The 22,202-nt window shown below is 44.2% G+C and overlaps 2 protein-coding genes across 2 annotated transcripts; both read left to right on the top strand.

Moving 5' to 3' along the window:
* Positions 1–2,423: 2,423 nt before the first annotated feature.
* LOC309562674 (uncharacterized protein) lies at positions 2,424–10,836 on the top strand. The gene is made up of 6 exons (XM_082266953.1): positions 2,424–2,577; positions 7,399–7,542; positions 7,629–7,752; positions 7,869–7,966; positions 8,304–8,448; positions 9,569–10,836. Exons 1-6 carry the CDS (start codon positions 2,500–2,502, stop codon positions 10,759–10,761), a joined length of 1,782 nt encoding a protein of 593 aa, XP_082123079.1. The 5' UTR covers positions 2,424–2,499; the 3' UTR covers positions 10,762–10,836.
* A 5,331-nt stretch (positions 10,837–16,167) lies between these two features.
* Positions 16,168–20,861, top strand: LOC309562905 (gastrula zinc finger protein XlCGF66.1-like). The gene is made up of 4 exons (XM_082267225.1): positions 16,168–16,286; positions 20,213–20,356; positions 20,443–20,566; positions 20,671–20,861. The coding sequence occupies exons 1-4, from the start codon at positions 16,209–16,211 to the stop codon at positions 20,769–20,771; spliced, it is 447 nt and encodes a 148-aa protein (XP_082123351.1). The 5' UTR covers positions 16,168–16,208; the 3' UTR covers positions 20,772–20,861.
* Positions 20,862–22,202: the final 1,341 nt, after the last annotated feature.

Below are 22,202 nucleotides of genomic sequence, written 5' to 3'. Positions count from 1 at the left end.
CCTCTCCTTCCCAACTATACTTTTTTTTTAATACTGTGAGTTAACCCTCACTTTGCTGTGTGTGCATTAATTTACTGTAAATTAACCCTTGCCCCGCTGTCAGTGATTGGGTCTATCTTTGATTAACCCTAACCTTCCCAACTATACTTTTTTATACTATTAACCCTCACTTTGCTGTCTGCATATTCAGTTACTGTAAATTAACCCTTACTTTGATTCCAGTTATTGGTTCTACTGTAAATTAACCCATACCTTGCCATCTATGCATTGTCTTGTTGTAGATTAACCCTCGCCATGCTGTCTATGCATTGTTTTACCTCGGGTTAACCCTCGAATTTGCCATTCTATGCAGTGCTTTACTGTGGATTAACCCTTGCTTTGCTGTGAGTGATGGTCTCAATCTTGGATTAGCCCTCACCTTGTCATCTATGCACTGTTTGACTGTGGATTAACCCTCAACATCCTGCCTATGCCAGTGTGTTCATGATGTGTAACCCTCGCCTTGCCATCTATGCAGTGTTCTTCTGTGGATGAACCCCTGTCTTGCAGTCTATGCATTGCTTTAACGTGGGTTAACTCTTGCCTTGCCATTCTTTGCATTGTTTTACAGAGGATTAAATCTTGCTTTGCTGTCAGTGATTGGTTCGATCTTAGATTGACCCTATCCTTGCCATCTATGCAGTTTTCCTGTGGATTAACCCTCAATGTGCTGCCTATGCCATTGTGTGCATGAAGAATAATTTCACCTTGCCATCTATGCAGTGTTTTTACATGGATTAACCCTAACCTTACCATCTAGTTGGTGTTTTACTATGGATTAACCCCTGCCTTGCCGTATATGCATTGTTTTATCGTGGATTAACCCTTGTTTTGCAATCTATGCAGTGTTTTTACATGGATTAACCTTAACCTTGTCATCTAGTTGGTGTTTACTATGAATTAACCCCTGCCTTGCCATCTATGCAGTGTTTTTACATGATTAACCCTAACCTTGCCATCCAGTTAGTGTTTTACTATAGATTTACCCCTGCCTTGCCGTCTTCTTTTTTTTTTTTCCTAGCGTGGCTTAACCCTTGTCCTGCCGTCTATGCATCGTTTTATTGTGGATTAACCCTTGTCTCGCTAACTGTGCATAATTTTATTGTGGATTAACCCTTGTCTCGCCATCTGTGCATCGTTTTATAGTGGATTATTCCTTGTATTACAATCTATGCATTGTTTTACTGTGGATTAACCCCTGCCTTGCTGTCTATGCATTGCTTTATTGTGGCTTAACATTTGTCTTGAAGTCTATGCAATGTTTTATTGTGGATTAACCCTTGTCTTGCCATCTATGCAGTGTTTGTACATGGATTAACCCTAACCTTGCCATCTAGTTAGTGTTTTACTATGGATTAACACCTGCCTTGCCATCTATGCATTGTTTTATCATAGCTTAACCCGTGTCTTGCCACCTATGCATTGTTTTAGCGTGGTTTAACCCTTGTCTTGCCGTCTATGCATTGTTTTATCATGGATTAACCCTTGTCTTGCCATCTATTCATCGTTTTAGTGTGGATTAACCCTTGTCTTGCCGTCTATGCATTGTTTTATCATGGATTAACCCTTGTCTTGCCATCTATTCATCGTTTTAGTGTGGATTAACCCATGTCTCGCCATCTGTGCATCGTTTTATAGTGGATTCATCCTTGTATTACAATCTATGCATTGTTTTATTGTGGATTAACCCCTGCCTTGCCGTCTATGCATTGTTTTATCGTGGACTAACCCTTGACTTGCCATCTATGCATTGTTTTATCGTGGATTAACCCCTGCTTTGCCATCTATGCATTGCTTTATTGTGGCTTAACCCTTGTCTTGCCATTTATGCATCATTTTATAGCGGATTAATCCTTGTATTACAATCTATGCATTGTTTTACTGTAGATTAACCCTTGTCCGGCTTTCTGTAGAAGGGGGAAATGTGGGACTTTGAATGAAGCACATGATCATACATACCATGTGCCTCCATCCCTATTGTCCTGCTGTCTATGCATTGTTTTATTGTGGATTAACCCTCGTCTTGCCATCTATGAATTGTTTTACAATGTACTTTGAATTAAACCCCTACGTTGCTGAAGATACAGTTATTTTCTGGATTAGATGTCACCTTGTTGTAGACTGGTGGGACATCAAAAAGAGGACATCGCCCAGAGCAGGAAAACATTGAGTATAAGCGCATGGTGGCGGCCATTTTGCTGTAGCCTCCTAGGTGGAGACGTCTAGGAATGCAGCTAAATGAACAAATCAGAAGCCGAGGAAATGGAATTTGTTCTCAATGGACTGTCTGTTGTTTTGGCAGATATCGATAGAAAACTGCAATTTTAAGCATTCCTCCTGGTCTACAACACAATGGCCGAGCTGAACCAGACAGCAAAGGGTTTGGCTTTTACCCAGAATGCTGAGCGTGGGAGGGTGGAAGCTGCTTGTGCAGGAAGTGAGTGGAGGAGGCTGTGAGCCATGGAGGAGAACTGCACCCGGCTGACCGAGACCATCCTGAACCTCACCCTGGAGATCATCTACCTGCTGACCGGAGAGGTGAGGAGGATTCTGGGAGCGCAGGCGCCAAGTGCGCTCCTTTTATTTCTTTTGGTTTTCAATGACAAAAAATTGGAGTGCTCATTTTTGTTTTTCAAATTGTTCTGTGTTTTGTTTTGTTTTGTTTTTTTACAACGGACTAAAAACGTAACAACAGATGGGGAAAACCTTTAGCCGCTATTTGCACCCGAGCGATTTTGCGCCTACGCACGACACTCAGCAACAGGAAACCTTTTCTTTTAAATGCAATTTGCTTGAAAAGGTTCTTTTTTTTTTTTTTTTTTTTTTTCATGTATTTTTGGCCCCGTAGACTTTAAGGCCTCATTCACACCTGAGTGGTTTTTTTGCACGTTTTTCATGCGTAAATATGCGTCGCGCCTAGGGCACGCTAAATGCCCCAAAGTAGTTCTGGAACCTTTTGAGTGTTGTTGGGTTTTTTTGTTTTGCATGTTGCAACTAACAATGCGCTACATGTGACAAACGCCCCAAAATATCTCCAAAATATCTCCAAAACCTTTATGGTCGCAGGGTGTCACCCCATTTTTCAGTGCGTGTTTTTAGTGGCAAAATGGGCTTCTGCTGCCCACGCCTGGGTTGCCATTGAAAATTAATGGCACCGCAAGCGCCACCAGCGTTTGCGAAAAATGAACATTTATTTGCGTTTAAAGAACTTGCGGACGTAAATGCAGCCTAAGTACTTGTTAACATTTGCGATTGGGGCAGTTATCACATTTTTAACGCCCCCCCCAGCTGCTCCCTCTTTTGCGGGTGAGGGGTGTACACCTGACGCGACCAGGATACAGAATTTGTACCCCCTGTTGCGCTAGGCGGGTGATACCACCTCAACCTATTCAAGTGAATGGTGCCACACTGCAACCGACCCTGCAGTTGCGCCCTACGTGGCATTTAGGGGGTAACGCAGGCAATGGGGCAATACTACGCCTTCTCTCCGCCTGTCTATTGCTGTCTGAATGTGGGTCATGCTTCAGCAAAGCAAGTTCGAACAAGCCCTAAAAAATGCACGACGCAAGAATTTTTGCGCCTGAGCAAGACTCCTTTCATGGGGTGGTAAAAACAGGTAGGTGATCTGCATTCTGCATTTTCTATTGCCCCCACCCCATCCAGAGGACATGGTGGAGCACAAATGGCCGGCTATGACAGGCAGAAAACTCTCCCATGTACGTGAATGGGACCGCGCTGCAACCGCAAGCTGAATGCTTGTTGCGATGCGGCCCCACAATGGCAAAAAAAAAAGGCATGGGAGTGGTAGTATCACCTCCTCAAAGCCTGCAAACCTCTTTTCACCGTCCTCTGAAAAGCAATCAGATCGCTTTTCAGGGGGAGCGGTAAACAATGTTGCTAGTTTTGGGGCTCGCATACACTTGTGGCTGAGGGGGGGGGGGGTGGTAACAACACGTGGCTAAACCACATTTTTTTCACCCCACCCCCCCCCCCCCCCCCAAAAAAAAAAGGGTGCACACATGCCATGATGAGGGGTGCTCCGTGGCTCTGAAATGTCGCTGTTCTTTGCTGTGATCGTTTAATAAAAATTTGGACCCTTTCATGAAAATCCTTGGCTCATACACATAGCCCAGTCATGATGCCTTGCTGAACGGCTGCAGCAGGAGTTAGCCCTCCCCCCCCACCTGTTGCATTCGGCAGGCACTACCTATTCAAGTGAATGGGGCCACACTTCAACTGCCTTGCAGCCACATGCAGTGCGCTCTCCTGCGGCGCAGTACTGCAGTGATCGGTGATACTACTATACACTTTTATTGTACTAATTGGCTGGGAAGGGGTTAACATCTAGGGGATCAAGGGGTTAAATACGCGCCTAACAATGTGTAATGTGTGTACAGTGTGCAGCTTTTACTAATCGATCTCTTAGTTTCTCATTCCTGCTTTACAGGGATAAGAAACAGAGAGATCGTTCCCTCTTTCACAGAGCCCTGTGTTGTGATTGGATAGAGCCGATCAGCAGGTCCAGACTGTGAATCATTGGCCAGGACTTGTTGAGAGGCTCCCGCTGTATACAATCTTGCGGGTGCCGCTCGGGATGCACGTGCGACCTAAACCCGGATGTCAGTTTGCCTACACCGGCGGCCCGGCCGCAGGACATTGTGGGCGTGGTTAAGTCATTACTATGGGTTATATGCAGCAACCTTCAGGTGATTGGACAGGAGCAAAAAAGAGAGGGCTGCAGGGACATCCCCCTATATAACCCCTCCCACTCCCAGTAAGATTCTGTTTTTTGCTAGTGGCCTGAAGCTGACCGTGCACTATAACAGTGATAGTGAACCTTGGCACCCCAGATGTTTTGGATCCACATTTCCCATGATGCTCAACTACACTGCAGAGTACAGGAGCATCATGGGAAAAGTAGTTCCAAAACATCTGGGGTGCCAAGGTTCGCCATCACTGCACTATACAATGTGATTGTACAATGTCTTTTAGATCTACCATCTACTATGTAGTGAAAGGGCCCGCCTAATTGCATGCTAGGTAATGGATTTTGTTTTTTGTTTTTTTTAGGTTTGTCCCTAAATTACATAGTTTTGGTGTGGTAGATTGTATGGAGGTTGCACAATCAGATTGTATAGTGTATGGTCAGCTTTAACCCCGGCCACACACTATACAAGGAGATTGTACAATTTAGATCTACGAATAAAAATAATAATATAAAGGCTTGTGGAACTGGATAGAAATGCATTGGATTGTATAGGTTTTCCCTCGTATGATATAGTTTTGGTGAACGTAAATAAGATTGCACAGTCAGATTGTAGGGTGTATGGCCACCCTTCGATGAAAGCCTACTCTTCTTTGCCTTCTTTCTATGGAGGGTTTTTCTCTCTCTAGTCCAAGAGTCTCCAAACTTTTGAAAAAAAAAGGGCCAGTGGTATCAGTGGGAGTAAACCATGCCATAGGCTTGGTGGTCAGTGGTAGTAAAAAAAGTTGCATCATTGGTGTCAGTGGGGGGAATAGTGTCCCATCATTGGTATCAGTGGGAGGAATAGTGCCCCATCATTGGTGTCAGTGGGAGGAATAGTGCCCCATCATTGGTATCAGTGGGAAGAATAGTGCCCCATCATTGGTATCAGTGGGAGGAATAGTGCCCAATCATTGGTATCAGTGGGAAGGATAGTGCCCCATCATTGGTGTCAGTGGGAGGAATAGTGCCCCATCATTGGTATCAGTGGGAGGAATAGTGCCCCATCATTGGTGTCAGTGGGAGGAATAGTGTCCCATCATTGGTATCTGTGGGAGGAATAGTGCCCCATCATTGGTATCAGTGGGAGGAATAGTGCCCCATCATTGGTATCAGTGGGAGGAATAGTACCCCATCATTGGTATCAGTGGGAGGAATAGTACCCCATCATTGGTATCAGTGGGAGGAATAGTGGCCCATCATTGGTGTCAGTGGGAGGAATAGTGCCCCATCATTGGTATCAGTGGAAGGAATAGTGCCTCATCATTGGTGTCAGTGGGAGGAATAGTGCCCCATCATTGGTGTCAGTGGGAGGAATAGTGCCCCATCATTGGTATCAGTGGGAGGAATAGTGCCCCATCATTGGTATCTGTGGGAGGAATAGTGTCCCATCATTGGTATCTGTGGGAGGAATAGTGCCCCATCATTGGTATCAGTGGGAGGAATAGTGCCCCATCATTGGTATCAGTGGGAGGAATAGTACCCCATCATTGGTATCAGTGGGAGGAATAGTACCCCATCATTGGTATCAGTGGGAGGAATAGTGGCCCATCATTGGTGTCAGTGGGAGGAATAGTGCCCCATCATTGGTATCAGTGGAAGGAATAGAGCCTCATCATTGGTGTCAGTGGGAGGAATAGTGCCCCATCATTGGTGTCAGTGGGAGGAATAGTGCCCCATCATTGGTATCAGTGGGAGGAATAGTGCCCCATCATTGGTATCTGTGGGAGGAATAGTGTCCCATCATTGGTATCTGTGGGAGGAATAGTGCCCCTTCATTGGGATCAGTGGGAGGAATAGTGCCCCATCATCTGTGTCAGTGTGAGGACTAGTGCCCCATCATCTGTGTCAGTGGGAGGACTAGTGCCCCATCATTGGTGCCAGTGGGAGAACTAGTGCCCCATCATTGGAGCCAGTGGGAGGACTAGTGCTCTAGATGATCTGAAAACTGAGCCCGTTTATATCTTTGCGCTATGTTAATGCGTGTGGGACCTCAATGCATGGCAATACATGCTACATGCATATAAGGTGCCATTTTGTTTTTGTTTTGCCCCCTTGGTGGACGCACATTCTTGGAAAGGTAGGTAGAAAGCAGTGCCCATTATCCAGTAAATACAAGTTGAAAGGTGAATTTGTAATCATTTATTGAGAGTAGCAACACGTAATCAATCCAATGCGTTTCAGGTGAAAAAAAAGACTCCCCCCCCCCCCCCCCAACCCCACCTTCCTCAGGGTCTGATCTTTTTATTACAGACACACCTGTTTGGGATCCTTCCCCATTTATAAGCATACAGCAACAGCCCTGAGGAAGGAGGAGTCTTTTGTTCCTCCGAAACGCCTTCCAATTTGTATTTACTATATACTGCGTGCCCCTTTCTACCTATCTTTCCAAGTTTACATGTTGAAACGAGGCAGCAGCCAAGCCCCCCAAAAGGTCTCACAGCCACCTTGTTTTCAAATTGGGCAGAAATCATCAGAAGGGATTTCTTCTTACATCCTCACGTCATCACGCACCAATGACCAGTGACTGATCGAGTCAGTCCAGTGCGATCTCAAACCCTTGTAACTGATATTCTTGGAATTTCTAAATGACTGCTATACCTGTCTCTTCACAGGATCATATAGTGGTAAAAATGACGTCAGGGAATAGAGACAGCCCCATCAAGGCGCCTTCATCTCTGTCCTTGAAACCCGAAACGCGTAACAGAAAAAAGATTCTAGAAGTCACCAACAAGATCACCAAGCTTCTGACAGGAGAGGTGAGCTGTGTCAGGAAATCTGGGAAATGATCCAGTAACAGACAAGGGATGTGTCTGGATGGTGACTGTATCATTGTGTGTGTCAGGTTCCTATAAGGTGTCAGGATGTCACGGTCTATTTCTCCATGGAGGAGTGGGAGTATTTAGAAGGACACAAGGATCTCTACAAGGACATCATGATGGAGAATCAGCCGCCCCTCACATTACCGGGTAAGAGGAGACTTTATTGTAAAGGAGAGAGCAGTACGGAGGGTCCACCTAGATCCCCCATCATCTGATAAACACATAGAAACAATGTATTCAGTCAATGTGCCTGTTTTCTACAGATGGATCCAGTAATGGGAACCCACCAGAGAGATGTCCCCGTCCTCTGTATTCCCGGGATTCCACACAGGAACATCACATCATCCCTCACCATGATAAGGTAGATGGGAATATGTTGATATCAAGCTTGACTCTAAATTGTATTAGACTTACTGTATGTTCTTCTGTAGGTCATTAGTGCTCACAATCATTTTGTGATTTTAGAGAGAAGATATGAAAATTGAGGTTAAAGCAAATGTATCCAGTAAAAAGAACCCACCAGAGAGATCTCCCCATCCTCTGTATTCCCGGGATTCCACACAGGAAGATCACACCATCCCTCTCCATGATCAGGTAGGCAAAGTAGAAGACGGTTTGAGATGATATTCTTATATTCTTCTTTGTAGTATATTACTGCCTACAAGTTAAAGATATTATCTGTTATTTTCTGGGATTAGGATGAAGAGTTGATTCATCTGAAAATTAAGGTTGAAGAGGACGAAGAAGAAGAAACTTACGAGAGGGGTGATCTGCAGTTATCTGAAGATCCTGACATTTTGGTGACAATTATAAAGGAGGAACCTTCTCTAGATAATGAAACAGGTAGATCATGAACGCTTACTTTTTTCTTTTGTAAGTCTGCCAGTTTAAGGTATGCCCATTGACTAAAAGTAATTGAGTAGACCCTCTCATTATTTGGCAGTTTAGACTGTAAAATGTAGACCAGCAGGGTAGGGATGCAAATGTTGGTTGAAAAAAATCACCTTGTAACTGTGTGGTTAATGGGGTGTGACTTGGTTTTTACATTTGGTTATGGACAGTTCACCCTCAACTCATATCTATATTTTATGTTTGTGACTATTAGCAGTAAACTAATCCTGGCTATATAACCACACATACAGTAATGTGGTTGTAAAATAATAATTTCAGGACCTGAAAGTGTTGGTCATACATATAATCTTTCTTGTTAAAGAGGAGCACCATTTCATCGGCATATAGAGAACCCTTAATTTACCATAAGATTGTGAAATCATGTCCACAAGAACATCATCGATGTACCTACCCCACCATCTGTCCACAAGAACATCATCGATGTACCTACCCCACCATCTATTGTGGCCAACAAATGATGTGGAGATATCGCATGAAAGGTCCATCTCCATTCCTCAATATAACGTCATGTTCCCAACAAATGAGGAGAAGGAGCTACTGTACACCATATGAAAGGTCCATCTCAATTCTTTAGTATAACGTCATGTTCCCAACAAATGAGGTGGAAATACTGTACACCATATGAAAGGTCCATCTCCATTCCTCAATATAGCATCATGTTCCCAACAAATGAGGAGGAGATACTGTACACCATATGAAAGGTCCATCTCCATTCCTCAATAAAACGTCATGTTCCCAACAAATGAGGAGGAGATGCTGTACACCATATGAAAGGTCCATCTCCATTCCTCAATATAACGTCATGTTCCCAACAAATGAGGAGGAGATACTGTACACCATATGAAAGGTCCATCTCCATTCCTTAATATACTCTCATGTTCCTAACAAATGAGGTGGAGATACTTGTATTGTACATTTTATTTCTGTTTATATCAATGTTAGGATTGAACACAGTCGCATACCAGAGTTTTGTAAAACTGTTGATCACTAGACCAAAATACAAGGAAGTGGACACGCATTTAATGCTAATACCAATTTTGTTTGCCAGCAGATGGAAACGATGTCCAGAATACCTTAGAGGGACCCCTTATTTTACCTTCGGGTTGCTATGCAGAAGATAATACCATCACTCCCAGTCTCATGGAAGGTTTCTCAGATACAGTAACACTTGGAGACACTAGGCTGTTTCGATGTCCTGAATGTGATGAATATTTTACAACAAAATCATCCCTGGCCGTCCATGAGAAGACCCATGTAGGGGAGCGCCTGTTTCCATGTACAGAGTGCGGGAAATGTTTCACAACAAGATCAAATCTGCTTAAGCACCAAAAACATCACGTCGGACTGCTGCCCTTTCCGTGTCCGGATTGCGGGAAATCCTTTGAATTCAAGTCAGGACTGGTCCATCACTTGAGACATCACACAGATGAGAGGCCTTATTCGTGCACTGAATGTGGGCAGAGCTTTAAAGAGAAGTATCATCTAACGACGCATCAGAGGATACACACGGGTGAGACGCCGTTCTCGTGTCCAGAGTGCGGGAAGTGTTTCACCCGAAAGCACACGCTCATCATACACCAGCAGAACCACCTGGAGAAACGGCGGGACAAGCTCCTCAAAAAGAAAGAGCAGCTACAGAAACTGAGTATAAAAGAGGGATCGCTGATCTGCTTGGAGTGTGGGAAATCTTTCAAAAAGAAATGCGACCTTTACGTACATCAGAGGACTCATACGGGCAAGGAGATCTTTTCATGCCCAGACTGCGACAAGCTGTTCGTAAAAAAATATCAGCTTCAGGTCCACCAGAGGGTTCACACTGGGGAAAAGCCATATTCGTGTACCGAGTGCGATAAGTCCTTCAAAACTAAATCGGAACTTAACACGCACCAAAGAGTCCACACCAGCGAAAAGCCCTTCTCATGTACCGAGTGCGAGAAATCCTTTAAGAAAAAGTCCCACCTTATTCTCCACCAGAGGGACCACACTGGGGAAAAGCCCTTCCCGTGTACTGATTGTGGGAAGTCGTTCAAATCGGGGACCCTTCTCACCCTGCACAGGAGGGTCCACACCGGCGAGAAGCCCTTTTCCTGTCCGGAGTGTGGCCGATGTTTCTCGCAAAAAGCGCACCTCAGTAAGCACCTGAGACTCCACTCCGGCAAGAAGCCATTTTCCTGTTCCGAGTGCCGCAAAAGTTTTACGGAGGAAGAGCAACTCGTTTCACATCAGAAATCCCACAGCCAATGATGATCATGCAGGATTGGTCATCATCATCATCAAATATGAAGACTTCAACCGATAATCCACCCAAAAGGGATGTTTCAGGTGTAGATGGAGTCCGGGGGTTTGTGTCACCTGTTGGCTTTTTATTTTTTTTTTGGGACTCCATTGGTTAGCTTGCCTTGCCATAGTTCATTCCTCCAATTCTTTCCACTTTAAACATGTTTTTTGTTCACCTGGGGATGCCACCATAACTGTTGAAATCTTTATAATATAGAACCAATAATAAATCCAGTATGGAAGTTTTCTGGCCATAATTCCTGGCTTTGTTCTTGTCCTGGTGGGAATGGAGTGCTGACCTGTGAACCCAACATAGGGGTGGTGGGAACCCCTTATAATGTTGTACTTACCTGGGCACTCAGCACAGGGATAGTAGGAACCCCTCATAATGGGCACAGCAAGTGTGCAGACCCAGGAACTTAACAGGGGGGTGGTGGGAACCCCTCATAGTTTGCACAACAGGTGTGCTGACCTAGGAATTCACCACAGGGATGGTGGGGACCCCTCATAATTGGCACAGCAAGTATACAGACCCAGGACTCAGCACAGGGATGGTGGAACCCCTCATAATGAGCACAGCAGGTGTACAGACCTGGAACTCAGCACAGGGATGATGGGAACTCTCATAATGGGCACAGCAGGTGTACAGACGCATGAACTCAGCACAGGGATGGTGGAAACCCCTCATAATGAGCACAGTGGGTGTACAGACCTGGAACTCAGCACAGGGATGGTGGGAACCCCTCATAATGGGCACAGCGGGTGTACAGACCTGGAACTCAGCACAGGGATGGTGGGAACCCCTCATAATGGACCCAGCAGGTGTAAAGACGCAGGAACTCTGCACAGGGATGGTGGAAACCCCTCATAATGGGCACAGCAGGTGTATAGACCAAGGAACTCAGCACAGGGATGGTGGGGACCCCTCATAATGAGCACAGTGGGTGTACAGACCTAGAACTTAGCACAGGGATGGTGGAAACTCCTCATAATGGACACAACAGGGGTGAAAATCCAGAAACGCACCTCAGAGATCTCGCCAATGCTCCTAGAGAGATGGAAGAGGCTCTCTTATCAGTTGGTCATCAGTTTTTTACACCCTCTACCAATGCAAGAATGGACTGTTTGTCCGTTTACATCCGTTTTTCATCCGTCCTGTTTCTTTGCTGGTCCAAAAATAGGGCTTTGATCTGTCCCAAAAAATGTATTTTAAATTGATGCAGGTGTAAATAGATGTTCATCTGTTTCCATCTGTTTTTCCATAGAGATATATTGATATCCTTCTTTTTTTCCATCCCTCAATGGATGGATGAAAAACGGGTAACCGGTTCGTATGTGTGAAAGAGGCCAAATACTTTTTTTCTCATCACAGCCCCAACAAACATGTAGAGGAACAGGACACAATGGGAGAAAAGGACCCTTCCCCAATGGTTTTACAGTCTAGGCGGTGGAGCTGTAGAACAGGGGTGTCAAACTCAATTTCATCATGGGCCACATCAGCGTAATGGCTGCCCTCAAAGGGACGGTTGTATCTGTAAGACTAGTCCAGACCAAGCCCCCCAACCATCAGAAGTCAAGAGACCTCCACCCTCCCTTACATCACAGTGCACCCCCCTTACCGTGTGCTGCTGCCATAAAGGAAGCTGGGAGGGAGCTGGGAAGCAGAAAGTGCAGGGTCTAGAGGAAGACCCATGGAGGGCAAGAGTCAGCTGCCAGAATGTTCTGAATGCTGAGACCAGGGAGGTGGAGACAAGGTTATGCTGCAGCTGCACAGAGAAGTGCAGGATCTGTAGGAGGAGTCCTGTTCTCCTCTCTGCTGCCGACTGCTGAGACTGGGAGGGGGCAAAGACAAGCCTCTCTGTGGCTGCAGGGAGAAGAGCATGATCTGGCAGAGGAGTTCTGTCCTCCTCTCTGCTGCTGACTGCTAAAACAAGGTGGTGGTGGAGATAAGGGGGTGCTGCAACTGCAGGAGAGGTGGGAGGGCCACATGAATTGGCCTGGAGGGCCGGATTCGGCCCACGGGCGTTGTGTTTGACACATGTGCGGTAAAAGGTCATTGTAGAGCTTGATGGGGGTTGAAGGGGCAATTTTAGTCATTAAACAGGTGCAGGGTTTATACTATAGACTAGAAGGCTATGTAAATCCCAAGAATGAACTTCTGCTTTTTGCTTTCTTTACATCCTTCCAGAAAGTTTGTGAGCTGATATCTTTCTCTGCTGCACTCTTACTTTGTTCTCAGCTCTTACTCTTGACTACAGAAAACCTCCCCCTATGTTATGGAGAGAGGGACGTGTTCTGTAGTCCTGTCCCGGAGCGACAACCTTGCTCCTCCAGAGATACAATACAAGAAGTGTGTTCCAGGCAGGACCACCAGGTGAACGTAATGGATAGAAAGCGAAAAGAAAACGAATGCAGCCACCTTATCTATGAACTGCAATATATTAAAATTTTTGTTCTTGGTTGTAGATAAGTTCTAAAATTCAAGAAATCGCACGTTTACCACCTCAGTGGACATCAGGTATGTTTAGGAATAATAAAGGTCATTATAAATCATTTCCAATAGCGTTTCATCTTTCGGACTGTGCAAGGGGTGACTCAAAGCATAACACCAACATTGCAGCTAATACCTATTTGTAATAATTATACCTGCCAAGATATTTGTGATTCTGTTCAGCCAGTCTCGTAATTCAGGAGGTTGACACCACTATTCACCATATGAAATTTCCTGTATCATCCTGCCCCTCCAACCTGCCCATTGGTTAATGAATGAGCATTCACATACCACCTGGGCCCGCCTCAGCCCCTCCTGCACAATTTGTCAGCAGATTAAAGGGATCATCCACCCCTCACCAACTTCGGGGGGGGGGGGGGGAATGAAAAGAAGAAGGGCTTGGAATGTTGTACGATTTAAAATTCAGATGAACACTTGGATGGTTGTGTGCTGTTCTTATTTTTTTTTAACTAAATAAAAGGTTTGAATTGCTCTGAGTCCTTGTTTGTTTTTAAAAACTTTTTAGGAATAATCTGGTCACACACATTACAATCGGATTCCATCATATCGGTTCATTCCCCTTTAATCAGACATGTTACAGTGCCATTGTACAATCCAAGGGTCATCATTCTGTAAAAGGCTATTCAGTCCCCATCACCACAACATGGATTGCTCTCACCAGGGACACAATAATATTTGTAATTTGGGTTAAAGTGAGGGGACACCGAAGGGTTAATGTGCAGAGAATAGGAGGGTAGCAAAGGATTAATTTTCAGAAAATGGAAAGGCAGGGTAATAAAGGGTAATACTCAGAGAACATGCAAGGGCAGTGAAGGGTTAATGTGTGGTGAATAGGAGGGGAGGATTAGAGCGCTAACAAACTGAGAAAGAGAGAGTTATTGCTAAGTGAATGAGGAGGGGGGGTGGAGGGATGAAAAGGGTTAAATATATTTATTGGTGGAGGAGACAGTGAAAGACCAATGTACAGAGAAAGGAAGAAGGGCATCAAAGGGTTAATAGAGGACAGAGAAGGGCAGGAAAGTGTTATTGTACAATCAATGGTAAAGGTGGTGTTAAAGGGTTAATGTACGAGGAAAGGAGGACAGTAAGGGGTACCTCACAGGTAATAGAAGTGTCCAATAAAGGGTTAATGAACACTAAATGGGAGACGGAGAACAAGAGGGGGGCAGAAAATGAGAGGGAGGGGGTATTTGTGGGTTAAAATAGAGTAAATAAATGAGGGTAAACTAAAGGGTTAATGTACACGGATGGAAGGGGAGCAGTAAAAGGTTCATGTACATAAGATGGAAAGGGCAGCAAGGGTTATGCACATGGAATTGGAGAAGGGCAGTAAAGGGTTACTGTAGAGTGGATAGGAGAAAGGCAGTAGAGGGTTGATGTACAGTTGATGGAAGAAGAGCACAAAGGGGTTAATGTACAGTGGATGGAAGGAGGGACAGTAAAGGGTTAATGTACAATGTATGGGGAGTAAAGGGTTGATGTATGGTGGATGGGAGGAGAGGACAGTAAAGGGTTAATGTACAGTGGATGAAGTGGGGGGACAGTAAAGGGGGGATATACAGTGGATGGGGGGGGGTAGTAAAGGGTTATTGTATGGTGAATGGGAGGAAAGTACAGTAAAGAGTTAATGTACAGTGGATGGGTGAGTAAAGGGTTAATGTATGGTGGATGGGAGAGGGCAGTGAAGGGTTAATGTACAGTGGATGGGTGAGTAAAGGGTTAATGTACAGTGGATGGGAGGAGAGGACAGTAAAGGGTTAATGTTCCTCCGGATGGGAGGAGCCAATAAGGGGGTTAATGTACAGTGGATGGGAGGAGAGGACAGTAATGGGTTAATATACAATGTATGGGGAGTAAAGGGTTGATGTATGGTGGATGGGAGGGGCAATAAAGGGTTAATGTACAGTGGATGGGGGGGCAGTAAAGGGTTAATGTACAGTGGATGGGAGGAGGGGCAGTAAAGAGATAATGTATGGTGGATGGGGGGGGCAGTAAAGGGTTAATGTAAGGTGGATGGGGTGGGGGCAGTAAAGGGTTAACGTACGGTGGATGGGGTGGGGGGCAGTAAAGAATTAATGTACTGTGGATGAGGTGGGGGGCAGTAAAGGGTTAATGTACGTTGGATGGGGCAGTAAAGGGTTAATGTGCGGTGGATGTGCTGGGGACAGTAAAGGGTTAATGTATGGTGGATTGGGGGGGGGGGGGCAGTAAAGGGTTAATGTACAGTGGAGGGGGGACAGTAAAGGGTTAATGTATGGTGGATGGGGTGGGGTGCAGTAAAGGATTAACATACGGTGGATGGGTTGGGGGCAGTAGAGGGTTAATGTAAGGTGGATGGGGTGAGGAGCAGTAAAGGGTTAATGTGCGGTGGATATGCTGGGGGGCAGTAAAGGGTTAATGCACGGTGGATGGGGGGGCAGTAAAGGGTTAATGTACAGTGGATTGGGGGGCAGTAAAGGGTTAATGTACAGTGGATGGGGGTGAAGGGGGGGGGGGGGCGGTAAAGGGTTAATGTATGGTGGATGGGGGCAGTAAAGGGGTAATGTACAGTGGATGGGGTGAGGGGGGGTGGTAAAGGGGTAATGTATGGTGGATTGGTTGGGGGGGCAGTAAAGGGTTAATGTACAGTGGATGGGAGGGGGGTGGGGTGTGCTGTGTAAGTCTGTCTGTACGGTGGAGGAGTCGGTGTTGGGTTCATGTAGGATCTCCTATTTGCTCCCAGTCTGGGTTCATCTTCGGCAGATTCTCTCCAAATGAATTTCTGTTGTGAACAATGCTTCTTAGTCTCTGCTGGGCTACAACAAAATGGCTGATGAGAACCAATCACTGGAGAGCCTTCCTTTTACCCATAATACTGAGCGTTGGAGGAAGCGTACTGATGCTACAGAAGTGAGTGTGAGCTATGGAGGAGAATAGTAACCCCCTCACTGAGCAGATCCTCCAGCTCACCCTGGAGATCCTCCACCTGCTGACCGGAGAGGTGAGGACCATTTTACGGCTATGACTACACAACCAAATATTAATTTACAGGTTTTTCCTGTCACTATATTATTATAAATAAACCACTTTTTTAGTTTTTATTTCCTTCAGACAAAATATATATTTTTACTCTTAGATTGAAATAAAATTTGTGTTTTTAATGTATATATGTCTTTTACATTTGCATTTTGTCCAGGTCCCACTTGCCCAGAATCCTGTCACGTCCCCTCTGTATTAGAATACTTACCTCTGGTCAGCTGATCAGCATATACCTGGGTGACAATCCACTTATAAAGCCGTCATACTTCGCTCACCTGGTGTCACATCAAGGACTTCTGCAGAGACCATGGCTATCTGTAGGCCAACTTGATAGGCTTCATTTCTACGGGTGACTCTAAATTGGCCGTAAATGTCCCAATAGAAGCAAGCTTTACTCCCACCTGTGGGCATTTCTCTCACCTTTGGCTTTGTAGGATAAGCCTTTTCTTTTTTGGAAGATTGAGACTTTTTGACTCTTCGTAGACGTGGACCTTGTCCTGCAGGAAGATGGAAATCTCTGGGTGCATGTGGATAACGAGAGCTTACTGTGGACAATGAGGGCTTTTTAAGATGGAGCTCTTTTGACTCATTGGGGATAACAAGGACCTCTTCCTCCTGGAGGATGGAAATCTTCACAGAAATTAAAGAAAACTTTATTCGGGGAAATCCATAAGATACAATAATGGTCAGGGTGTCCAATACTCAATTGTTTGGTGGGTGTCACCACAAGGCCCGGTGAACTAACAAAAACACTTGTAGTAGGAAGAGGTCTTCATTATCCACAATGAGTCCAGAGATCTCCATCTTTCTGCAGGAAAAGGCCCTTGTTATATACAGAGTCCACAGAGCTCCATCTTCAATCTTCCAGGAAAAAGAGGACCTCATTGTCCACAATGAGTCAAGAAGATCCTCATCTTAACTAACAAATATAAATTTGTGAAAAGTGACGCAATCTCTGGGCTGCCCGATCCAACAAAGAGCCCGAAGATGGTGTCATTTTTTACAAATGACATCTTTCCTGCTGGAAGATGGAGCTCTGTCGACTCAAGGGCCTTTTCCTGTTGGAAGACGGAGATCTCTAGACTCACTGTAGACAAAGAGGGCCTAATCCTGATGAGAAATTGAGATCTTTCAACTCCTTTTAACCTCTTTACCACCGGAGGATTTTGCTGTCTTACGTCCAGGCCACTTTTTGCGATTCGGCACTGTGCGACTTTAACTGACAATTGCGCGGTCATGCAAAGTCATTCGTACCCAAACGAAATTTACGTCCTTTTTTTCCCACAAACAGAGCTTTCTTTTGGTGGTATTTGATCACCTCTGCGATTTTCATTTTGTGCGCTATAAACAAAAAACAGCGTCAATTTTGAAAAAATAACAATATTTTTCTACTTTGACAGTTAAAAAATATCCAATATATTAAATTTTTGTCATATATATTTAGGCCAAAATGTATTTAGCTACATGTCTTTGACAAAAAAATTCTCAATGAGCGTATTTTTAACCGCTTTATGACCAGAAGGTTTTACCCCATTCCTGACCAGGCCATATTTTGCGATTCGGCACTGCGTTATTTTAACGGACAATTGCGCGGTCGTACAATGCCGTACCCAAATTAAATTGATGTCCTTTTTTCCCCATAAATAGAGCTTTCTTTTGGTGGTAATTTGATCACCTGTGCGATTTTTACTTTTTGCGCTATAAACAAAAAAAAAGCGACAATTTTTAAAAAATAACAATATTTTTCACATTTTCTTATATGAAATTCCCCCCCAAAAAAATGTAAAAATCAAAATTTTTTATCATTTTAGGCCAATTTGTTTTCTGCTACATATTTTTGGTAAACAAAATCACAATAAGCGTATTTTGATTGGTTTGCGCAAAAGTTATTACATTTACTAACTAAGGGAAAGATTTCTGTCATTTTTGGTGTTTTTTTTTTTAACGAGTAATGGCGGTGATCTGCGATTTTGTTTGCGGTACTGCGACATTGCGGCGGACAGATCGGACCCTTGACTGACATTTTTGACACTTTTGGGGGTACCAGTGACATTACTACAGTAAGCAGTGCTGTACATATGCACTGTTACTGTAAAAATTACACTAGCAGGGAACGGCTTAATTTTTATTGGAGAGGGAGGGGTTAATGTATGCCTGGTGCTTACTGACGTGTGTGGGGGGAGGTGACTGAGTGACACAGGGACAGATCGCAGGTTCAGCTATGCTGAACCCTGCAACCTGACCCTGCCTGTCACTTAGGAGATCCGCCCACTTTGTTTACACAAGCCGACGATCCTAGCCTGGCCCGACTCCCGCTGTAACTGAATGCAGCGGGAGCGAGCCTCTGGCGGCACGTCTGGGGAATGTCTGGTGACGTAGGTCTACGTCGCCAGACGATAACGAGCCACTTTGCCGCAGTACAGTCAACGTGACTGGTCGGCAAGTGGTTAAACAATGAGGGCAATGGGTACATCTTCCTGCTGGAAGATGGAAATTTTGACTCATTGTGGACAACAAGGGCCTATTCCTTCAAAAAAATGGAGATCTATTAAATCGGGTTTTTTCTTGCTGGAAGACGGAGCTCTCTTGATTCATTATGAATAATAGGAGTCTTTTCCTGCTGGAAAATTGAGATCTCTTGACTCCTTGTAGACAACGAGGGCCTTTTCTTACTGGAAGATGGGGATCTCTTGATTCATTGTGGTCAAAGAGGGCCTTTTCCTGCAGAAATATTGAGCTCTTTTGACTTATTGTGGATAACCGGGGCTTTTTCCTGTTGGAAAATAGAGCTCTCTTGACAAGGGTATTTCCTGCTGGAAGATGGAAACCTCTAAACTAATTTTAGACAAAGAAAAAAACCCAATCCTAATGGAAGATAGTGGTCTTTGGAATCCTTGTAGACAACGAGAGCCTTTTCCTGGCAGAAAATGAAGATCCCTGGACTCATTGTGGACAATAGGGACCTCTTCCTGCTGAAAGATGTAGATCTCGACTCATTGTGTGGACCTAATTCCTTTTGGAAGATGTAGATATCAACTAACTGTGGACAATGGAGACCTCTTCCTTCTGGAAGATGTAGATCTCAATTTAAAGAGGACAATGGGGACCTCTTCCTGCTTGAAGATGGAGATCTTAACTCATTGTGGACAGCTGGGACCTCTTCTTACTGAAAGATGAAGATTTTGTGGATATTGAGGGCTTTTTCTTGCTAGAAGATGGAGTTATCTTGACTCATTGGTGATAAATGTGACCTCTTCCTGCTAGAAGAGTGATATCTTGACTCATTGTGGACAAACAGGGCCTTTTCCTGCTGGAATATGGAGCTTGTTCAACTCATTGTACATAATGAAGGCATTTTCCTGCCAGAAAATGAAGATCTCTGGACTCATTGTGGAAAATGGGGACCTCTTTCTGCTAGAAGATGGAGATCTCGACTCACTGTGGACAATAAGGGCCTTTTATTGCTAGAATATGGAGATCTCTTGACTCATGGACAAGAAGAGCATTTTCCTTCTGGAAAATAAAGATCTCTTGACCCATTGTAGGCAATATAGGCCTTTTCTTGCTGAAATAATGTAAATCTCTAGACTCGTTGACAATGGGGACCTCTTCCTGCTGGAAGATGGAGACTCCAACTCACTGTGGGCAATAAGGGCCTTTTATTGCTAGAAGATGGAGATCTCTTGACTCATTATGGACAAAGAGGGACTTTTCCTGTGGAAAAATTGAGATCTTTTGACTGATTGTGAACAACGATTTTGCAGATTTCACCCATTTCGATCTTTTGTCAGTAATGTTGCTGTTTTATTTAAATAGTAATGTCTGGTCAATTTTAAGTCCAATTGATAACTTCTGGTACTTTATGATTGTGATATTTTCCTTCTATAGGGTTATACGGTTGTAAAAATGATATCTGAGAATGGACGAAACCCCTGTATGGTTCCTTCACCCTCCTCCCTGATATCTGAGAGAAATAGCGAAAAAAAGATTCTAGAAGTCACAAAGAAGATCATTGAGCTGCTGACAAGAGAGGTAAGTGGTGCTGGGAATTTTGGGACATCGTCCAGTATCAAACAATAGATATGTCTCGATGGTGACTGTTTTATTGTGTGTGTCAGGTTCCAATAAGGTGTCAGGATGTCACTGTCTATTTCTCCGTGGAGGAGTGGGAGTATTTAGAAGGACACAAGGATCTCTACAAGGACGTCATGATGGAGAACCAACCACCCATTGCACCTCCAGGTAGGAGTAGGCCGTATTGTAAAGGAGAGAGCAGTATGCAGTTACAACTATCATGTAATAACCAAAGAAATAATGTATTCACTCAGTGTGTGTGTTTCCTACAGATGGATCCAGTAATAGAAAACCACCAGAGGGATGTTCCAGTCCTCTGTGTTCTGCACAGGAAGATCTCAGCATTTCTCACCATGATCAGGTACTAGACTGACAATCATTGAAAATTACGTTATGATCTGCGCATTAGCAGCATATTTACTAATTTGTGTTACAGGCGGAAAGCTTGAGCAATTTTGATATTGGTATTAAAAAAGAGATAAAAGAAGAAAAACAGGAGGATGGTTTAATGGAGAATTATTTAGAAGGACACAAGGCTGTCTACAAGGACGACATGATGGAGAACCAGCTGCAAACAACATCACTAAGTAAGACAGATTCTACTGTAAAGGAGAGAGCAGTGCGGAGAATCTTACTAGATACCCCGTCATTTGATAAACACATAGAAAAAATGTATTGAATCAGTGTGTGTGTTTACTACAGATGGATCCAGTAATGGGAACCCACCAGAGAGATGTCCCCGTCCTCTGTATTCCCAGGATAGAACAAAAAAGGATCACACCATCCCTCACCATGATCAGGTGGGTGGGACTCAGGATGTCAAACTCAAACTCTAAACTGTAATAGATTTTAATCTTCCATGTAGTCTCAGGATAATAATGCTCACAATTATTTTGTGATTTTAGGGGAAAGAAATGATTGGTATAAAAATTGAAGTTAAAGACGAAAATGAGACATATGTGAGGGGCGAGCAACCGTCTATGAAGGAAGCTGAAATGATGGTGACAATTACTAAGGAGGAATCTAGTCTAGATAATAGTAAGGGTAAGTATAAGAATGCAGATTGTGCCAGAAAGAGAAAGTATCAGTAGACCTTCACACCATGCAGTAAAAGGACTCATGGAAACCCACAGCAACCTACGGTGCTGATCCAAGGGCTCTTCAACTCTGTAGCTCCAGTGATCCACAACTATATAAGAGTGCGGCCATCCCTACAGCTTATTCAGATAACACTGTAGAGTCCTATGGTATAGAAGACACTGCACACCACCAGCTCAACATGTGGTACTATGTGAAAATAGCCTCAGCCCCTGCTATGCCAAACCACTAATGTGTTTTGCCCTGCCTAGGGCTTAATTGTAAAGTCTTGTTGGCAGGGCAAAACATGACAGGGGTGTGGGGAATAGCCCAGGCTGAGGCCATTTACCACCACACGCTGAGCTGGCGGTGTGCAGTGTCCTCTATACCATAGGATCCCGTAAAAGGGAACTCAATTGTAAATGGCTGGGCTAAGTTAGAAAAGTCTTCATTTTGTTATTAGTTTTAGGTTTAAAGGAGAAAAAAATCAATAGTTTAATCGATATAGAACACGTCTTCTATCTATGATAAGATATAAAATTGTTGCCCTTAAGAACATCATCAATGTACCTACACCACCAGCTAATGTTCCCCAGAGACAATGAACATGCTGCTATTAACCAAACAATCCTTTTAAATAGGTGCATACGATGGCTGGAATACCTTAGAAGGACGTCTTATTTCATCTCCAGACTACAACGAAGAAGAAAATACCATGGTACAACGT

Source organism: Pelophylax lessonae (assembly GCF_965119305.1).
Source record: "Pelophylax lessonae genome assembly, chromosome: 9".
Taxonomy (NCBI): Eukaryota; Metazoa; Chordata; class Amphibia; order Anura; family Ranidae; genus Pelophylax; species Pelophylax lessonae.
Note: the sequence above shows the minus strand (reverse complement) of the source record. Positions and strands in the feature narration are given on the sequence as shown.